The sequence below is a fragment of the Entamoeba nuttalli genome (assembly GCF_000257125.1).
Source record: "Entamoeba nuttalli P19 unplaced genomic scaffold asmbl_2315, whole genome shotgun sequence".
Lineage (NCBI taxonomy): Eukaryota > Evosea > Mastigamoebida > Endamoebidae > Entamoeba > Entamoeba nuttalli.
Genome location: NW_008575227.1, coordinates 1 through 6,807, shown reverse-complemented (window position 1 = coordinate 6,807; position 6,807 = coordinate 1). Strand labels below are relative to the sequence as shown.

General features: G+C 24.8%; 7 protein-coding genes across 7 annotated transcripts; 4 read left to right on the top strand and 3 right to left on the bottom strand.

Annotated features, from left to right (window-relative positions):
* Positions 1-240: 240 nt before the first annotated feature.
* Positions 241-1,040, top strand: ENU1_018870 (hypothetical protein; the record flags this gene model as incomplete). The annotated part of the gene is made up of 1 exon (XM_008856939.1): positions 241-1,040. The coding sequence occupies exon 1, from the start codon at positions 411-413 to the stop codon at positions 1,038-1,040; it is 630 nt and encodes a 209-aa protein (XP_008855161.1). The 5' UTR covers positions 241-410.
* Positions 1,041-1,478: 438 nt separating this feature from the next.
* On the bottom strand, positions 1,479-1,868 carry ENU1_018860 (zinc finger, c2h2 type domain containing protein; the record flags this gene model as incomplete). The annotated part of the gene is made up of 1 exon (XM_008856938.1): positions 1,479-1,868. The coding sequence occupies one exon, from the start codon at positions 1,866-1,868 to the stop codon at positions 1,500-1,502; it is 369 nt and encodes a 122-aa protein (XP_008855160.1). The 3' UTR covers positions 1,479-1,499.
* Positions 1,869-2,268: 400 nt separating this feature from the next.
* ENU1_018850 (hypothetical protein) lies at positions 2,269-3,501 on the top strand (the record flags this gene model as incomplete). Its single annotated transcript, XM_008856937.1, has 1 exon — positions 2,269-3,501. One exon carries the CDS (start codon positions 2,269-2,271, stop codon positions 3,499-3,501), a length of 1,233 nt encoding a protein of 410 aa, XP_008855159.1.
* Positions 3,502-3,784: 283 nt separating this feature from the next.
* ENU1_018840 (hypothetical protein) lies at positions 3,785-4,168 on the top strand (the record flags this gene model as incomplete). The annotated part of the gene is made up of 1 exon (XM_008856936.1): positions 3,785-4,168. One exon carries the CDS (start codon positions 3,785-3,787, stop codon positions 4,166-4,168), a length of 384 nt encoding a protein of 127 aa, XP_008855158.1.
* A 157-nt stretch (positions 4,169-4,325) lies between these two features.
* Positions 4,326-4,878, bottom strand: ENU1_018830 (mago nashi protein; the record flags this gene model as incomplete). The annotated part of the gene is made up of 3 exons (XM_008856935.1): positions 4,326-4,554; positions 4,598-4,780; positions 4,826-4,878. The coding sequence occupies 3 exons, from the start codon at positions 4,876-4,878 to the stop codon at positions 4,326-4,328; spliced, it is 465 nt and encodes a 154-aa protein (XP_008855157.1).
* A 129-nt stretch (positions 4,879-5,007) lies between these two features.
* On the top strand, positions 5,008-5,779 carry ENU1_018820 (PHD-finger domain containing protein; the record flags this gene model as incomplete). The annotated part of the gene is made up of 2 exons (XM_008856934.1): positions 5,008-5,526; positions 5,660-5,779. The coding sequence occupies 2 exons, from the start codon at positions 5,008-5,010 to the stop codon at positions 5,777-5,779; spliced, it is 639 nt and encodes a 212-aa protein (XP_008855156.1).
* Positions 5,780-5,876: 97 nt separating this feature from the next.
* Positions 5,877-6,584, bottom strand: ENU1_018810 (hypothetical protein; the record flags this gene model as incomplete). Its single annotated transcript, XM_008856933.1, has 2 exons — positions 5,877-6,251; positions 6,324-6,584. The coding sequence occupies 2 exons, from the start codon at positions 6,582-6,584 to the stop codon at positions 5,877-5,879; spliced, it is 636 nt and encodes a 211-aa protein (XP_008855155.1).
* Between the last annotated feature and the right edge of the window lie 223 nt (positions 6,585-6,807).

Here is a 6,807-nt window from a genome sequence, read left to right as displayed (position 1 = left end):
AAAAAATGAACAATAATGTAATATTTATTATTTTTGACTCAATTTGACATTTACTTCATTTTCATTAATAAATCAATCTGATTAATTGTTTTTTATCTACAGAAAGAAATTAAAAGAAATAACATTAAATGGTAATGAATCAATGTGATTTATTAAGAGAATGAACAAAATGAAAAACGAAAAATAAAAAATTAACTGTAAATTTAAATTTAACTTATTAATTCAAAAACAGACAATAATATGAGTCAACAACCAACATATGAAAAAGTATATCAGAACATAAGCATTGGAGACAATGAAGAGAATATACAAAAGAATATACAAAATGATGAAATAAACAAAGAGAATGAACAAACTAAAAAAATCAAAGAAACAGAATGGCATAAACCCAATGAAATTCAACAAAACCAATGTCAACAATAGACAATGACATTACTAAAGAAGGAAGCGATGAACAAAGAAAAGATATAAGTGAGAGAGAAATAAAACAAGAGTATTATAATTTTGAAAAATACAAAGACATTTTATTAAGAATTAGCATCTTAGTTAAAACAATACAACCAATGGCAAATTCAGAAACTGTTAATAGACTGAGTAACTTAATTATTCATAACTTAATTATGTATGGAAGAAATGTTGAAGAATGGAGAGAAATAGAAGAGTTTGGAGAAATAGATATTGGAGTTATTCAAAGAAATATAATTAATCAAATTGTATCAACATACCGAAAACATGAAGTAATCATTAAAGCAATATTTGTTGATAAAGTAAAAAGAATAATAACAAGAATCAAAGAAGGAAATTTTTCAATTGAAGAAATATATAAATATCCATTAATTGGAACTGAATGGGGATATGCATTTGATATTGCATTATGTAATGAAATTGTTCATAAAGGAAATGAAATGTATTATGAATATTTGAATAATCCAATTATTTCATATTATTTAATGTATCAATTTGGAGCTGTTGATAAACAAAAGCAAATAGAAATCATCAAAACAAGAATAAATTTTTTGATGATGTTATTCAATATGTAATTTAATTGTTTAACATTGTTTATTGTTTTTATTCTAAATGAAAAATTCAATATAATTCAATTCAGTTATTCATTTGTTTTATGATTAATAATAAAATAATGTATTTCTAATAACACTATGATAAATCTGTTTTATTGTATTTAATTTATAATTATTTATTATTTAATTTGTTTATATTTATCATTGTTAAATCAATTAATAAATGTGTTGATGTTCATTTGATATTTACTAATTGAAATAAATAATAAACCAATAAGACAATTGACGAATAATTATTTAAATATAAATTAACTGTGATAACAAATAAGTTGTTTATAACATGAATGATATTTAAATTAAATGAAGTTCATTGGTAACAGTACAATGATAAATATTTAAAACCAACATGAATAAATAACTAAAATGAATGACAATAAGTAAGTTAGAAATACCACTAATTTATTTATCATTTAAATTATATTAATAAAGAGAAACTACTGAATGAATCATATTAAACATTGATTCAACTGTGATATTGTTCCAGTGATGTACTAACTTCATATGATTCGTTCTTTCTTCATTTGTAAGAGACAAGAAATGACAATCAAGTACATAACATTGGTATGATGGATGAACCAATGAACTAACCTTAAAGAAAGAGTCATGAACCTCACATAAATGAATGTCAAGATACTTTTCATTAGAGAAGTTACGATGACAACATGAACAAATAAATGAATGGTTTAATCTCATGTGACATTCCATTTGAGTTGTTGTTTGACAAGTAAATAAACAAAAGTCACATTGATATAATTCGTTGTCTTTGTTTAAACCTGATTTTCTTTTCATGACTTACTGAGATTCTTAGTTTTCTATTAGAAAAAATGTTCGATTCATCGGCACGAACATCGTAAAGACTTTGTCCGTAATTTGGAAATCATATTCTGGCTGAACCCTTAATTGGAAGTGTATTATTCCCTAAAGAATCTTAACACCTTGACATCAGCAATCTTAAAGTATCAAATAAATTGGTAATAACTAAATGTATTATTGATTCATTATTATGACTATAAAAATATCGTTTTCTATAACATATTTATTTATACAATTAAAAGAAAATAATGAATAACAAAAAAGAACTTAAAAGGGTTGAAGAAATATGAGATTAGATAAAAATAAGAAACTAACTTAATTAGAAACGATAAAAAATTGAAACAATTTTAAGATCTGATCAAGATTATTGAGAACAATGAATAATGAAAAATCCCATTCAGAAGTAAGTCGGAATGAAGCTGGCACAGTACTGTTTCAAGAATTAACCCAACAATCTGAAAATCTGATAAATGAACCTTTAGTAAATGGTGTTGTTCCTCAAATTATTTCAGTAAACAAGAATTATGAAACACACGAAATGAATGGACATTTGCAATTAAAAGAGTTTAACGAAGAGTTAGAAACACAACATACACATGAAACAAAATATCCTTCTAATGTATTAACAAATACTAATCAACCAACCACTGCTCAAATTGTGACAACAAATATCTTAAATACAAATAAAGATGGAATATATGAAGAACTTCCAAAGGTAGGAATAAATAATCAAATTAATACATCAAGAATCATAGATGGCACACTCTTAGTTTCAGACTTAAATAGTCCAATAGTTACTACATCAATAGATTCTTCAATGATGAAAAAACCAAGAAAAACGGAGAAACGTATTAATCATATTTATACCAAAGAACAAAAAACAAAGTTAAGAGATTTATTTCGTAAACATGGAGCAAATTGGAAAATGGTTAAATATGCATTAGAAACAGGTATTAAAGAAGATTATTGTCGTCGATTGATTAACTCAATTAAACGAGGGGATGATATTACAACAAAGAAAAAACGAGGACCTCCTGCAAAACATTCTGTAGAATTAATACGAGAAATTATTGAAGAAGTTAAAATCAGAGGGAAAAGTACAAGAGAAGCATCAAAACAATTAAAAGTATCACCTTCATCAATTTGTCGATATATGAAAAAACAAGAAGCAAGAGAAATTTATGAAAGAATTCAAGAAGCAAATAATAGAAATAATCCTAATAATTTAAATTTAAATGAAATAGACACAGAGTCACCACATTTGATACCAATAGTTGAAAGTGGACTAGGAATTGGTTCTGAAACACAAATTTCTCAAAATCAAATCCCTAGTATTAGACAAGCAGAACAAATCAATTTAAATGACCAAATAAATGTTTCTGACATTGGAGGTAATAGTCAGGTTCCTATAAATCCAAAACTTATAGAAATGAATATGAATGGAATTCCATTAGGTATTCATTCACTAACTGGAGTAATTGATGATCCAAACACTATCCAAACTATTGAAGTTCCACTCCAAGAAATAAATGTAAAACCTAATGAAAAAGAAGGAGTTGGAATAAAAGAAGAAGAAGAAAATGGTGCAGTAATAGAAATAGCATTATAGAAAAAGTTAATGGTTTTATTACTTTCTTTAAAGCATTAATTGATTATTGTTTGTTAATATTTTTATGACAGAAAATATTGTTTGCTTAAATTAGAGAGATTAACAAATAAATTCTTTTTAAAGTAGGATAGCGATAAAGTCACTACAAAATCACTTTAGATTGAACTTGTTTTATAAGATTATTTAACTAACTAAATAAATGTACATTCATAAAATATAAACCAAAATAGACTCATCTCATATATTGAAAAAAAAAAAGAGTATCTCTTTCTATTATAACATAATGACTGACAAATATGTTCCATTAAAAAATGAAGATGACTCTATTCAGGAAAGTCCAAAAAATGCTACTAATATTCAACAACAAGTTCAACAAGAACATATTGAAACACAACCTCAAATTTTCTTAGCACCATTACATAATGATGAACATTCATTTTATCAAGTTCAACAACCTCAAGAACCAGTTGATAAAAGCTTACAAAATCCAGCATTCATATTATTTGTATTAGGGTTCTTCCTTCCATGTATTTGGATTTATAATATTGTCAAATATAGAAATTCAGGAGATTTAATTGAAAAGAGATGGGCATATTGGTCAATGATAGCACTTCTTTGTGTTACTATGTTCTATGCTGTCTTAATTCTTGTTGTTGTCTTGGTTTAACAGTTTACAGAATTTCTAAATGTTGAAGTCATTCCTTTTTAAGTCACATAAATCACAAGATGTTATTTTTTGTATCAAAACCTTTCTTTTTAAAAAGTCACAATAACTTATTTGTTTCGAAAATTTTATACTAAGTCTTCAAATAAAACCAGAATAATTAGTATGAATGAATATTGGAATGAGATTTAGTTAATGTTGTTAATAAACAAATAAGATCATTAATAAAGTTATAAAATATAAGAAGTCCTTGAGGATCTTTTGATTGTCTTATTTCATTTAATGTACCAAATTTGGATGTAACAAAGAATATATGATTATCATTCATTTCAATTTCAAGTTCTTGACGACTTCCATTAATATTATTTGGCCAATGAGCATCAGTTTGTCTACTAATGAGAGAAAATAAATTACACAAGAAAGAAAACAAACATTAAAATGTGAGATTGAGAGATGATATCTTGAATTTCTTTCATTACAACTCGTGTTAAATGTAATTTTTTAATAATCTCAGTCTCATTTCGATAACGAGATTGATTACAATATTTAAGCTCACCATTATCAAAAATTTCAAATTTTATATATTCTTTTCCATATTGATTATGATTCCCATTACTAAGAATAAGTAAGAAAATATAAAGTAATATGAATTAAACAAACTAATAACGAAGATAGAAATGATTAAAATAAGTTTCGTTTTGAGGATTAGACATAATATATTAATAATAATTTCAGATTTTTTAGTGAGAATTAAAATAAATTAATGCAGGGTTTATAATCTGTATAAAATCTACTTTTTGATAAATTAAAAAAGAACTCATTTTAGAAGAATAAGAGTCTTGATGTCTGAAAATAGTGGTGATGAACGACAACTAAGAGTTAAACATCATAAAATCCAAAATCATGATTTTTGTGATTGTTGTACTAAAAATAATGGAATCATTTTATATTGTGATGGATGTGATTGTTCATTTCATCTTCAATGTGCTTGTCCTCCTATTGCGTCTGATAAAATACCAGAAAAAGAATGGTTTTGTAGAGTATGTTCTTATCGTTTAGGAATAACAAAATTAGATATTCCAGAAAATGATCCTTTTTATCTTGTTCATAAACATTTAACTACTGTTAATCCAATTCAATTTGAAGTTCCTCGTTATATTAGTAAATATACTGATTATGAACCACCTAAGAAACCAACTAAATATTCTCGAGATGTTTGTGAGTATTGTGAACAAAAAGGTGTTCATGTTAAATGTGCACATCCAGGATGTAGTCGTGCATTTCACTTACAATGTCATGATCCACCTTTATTTGCAATTCCTAAAATTTTCTTTTGTGATATTCATACACCAAAAAAAGAAGTTTGTTTTTAGTTATTTCTATGTTTGAGAGAAGAACAAAAATATGAATAATTTGTATTTCAATCATTATTATACATCTTTTAAAAAATATTCTAAGTTTAAAAAACAACAAACAAAAACTTATTTTTGTTAGAAAAAGATTCAATTCTTAAAGCCAACTTCTGTTATCTTTTTACATGAATCAACAGAAGATCAATCTTTCTTTTCACCAGTGTCACCTTTAATAAAACTTGAAGAAAAATTAAAAAGATAAAAACAGAAAGAAGAAGAAGAAAAATAATTTAATTTCATTGTTGTAAAGAAATTTTAAAATGATTAATAATGAATAATATTTTATTGATGTAATATATTTAACATTGAATTTCATCAATCATTGATTGAAGAGACATTGCTCGTTCCCTTCTTGGTCCATAAGAAAATCGTTCACATTGAATTGCTCTATCTAAATGATCAATCATTACAGGAAGGGATTTTTCTGTATTAATATTTTTAACAGGTTTTTTTGAAGTAGGATTTGGAATTCTAATTTGTTTTTCAATTAAAGATTTATAATCAGACTTACGTGATTTTCCTTTTTTTCTATTACATTTACCCAAATTTTGTTCTGAATAAATTAAGTTTCTAATTTCTATAAATGTTTTTATAGCTTGATTATAATCAATTCCAAGCATTTGACTAATTGATTGTTTAAATACAATTGTATTATTTATTTTTTCTTTCATTTTCTAATTATTAATATTTTTGTTTTTTTATATGAAGAAAGAAATGAGAAAATAAAATATAAAGAAAAAACAAACACAACAACGATATAATATCTTCATAACAATAATACAATATCCTACAAAATATTTTTTTGTTTTTCCTTGAAAAGGAAATTTTTTCATTTGAGTAGCAATATCAATTAAATTCAATACCTTTTTTGATGGATTTATTTCAATTTCTTCTTCAACTTTTTTACTAATATCTTCAGGATAATGCCATGTTTCTACATTCTCTGATGTTCTTTCTTGTCGAATTAATATCTTCCTAATAAAGGCAGACTGTGGTTTTGAGTTCATTTAATACGATGTATTAAAGAATACTTTTTCTAGATTGTACTACTAGTCTATATTGAATCAATAAACTATAGGATATAACTCTTAATAGGGGTATGATTAATTTATCTATTTATACAATAGAAATATTACCCTGTTTGAACTTTAATTAGAAATTCCTTTCATTATTCTGTTATTTAATATATATTCTAATTATTATTCAATCTCTTTTTATAGTATTTTTTTT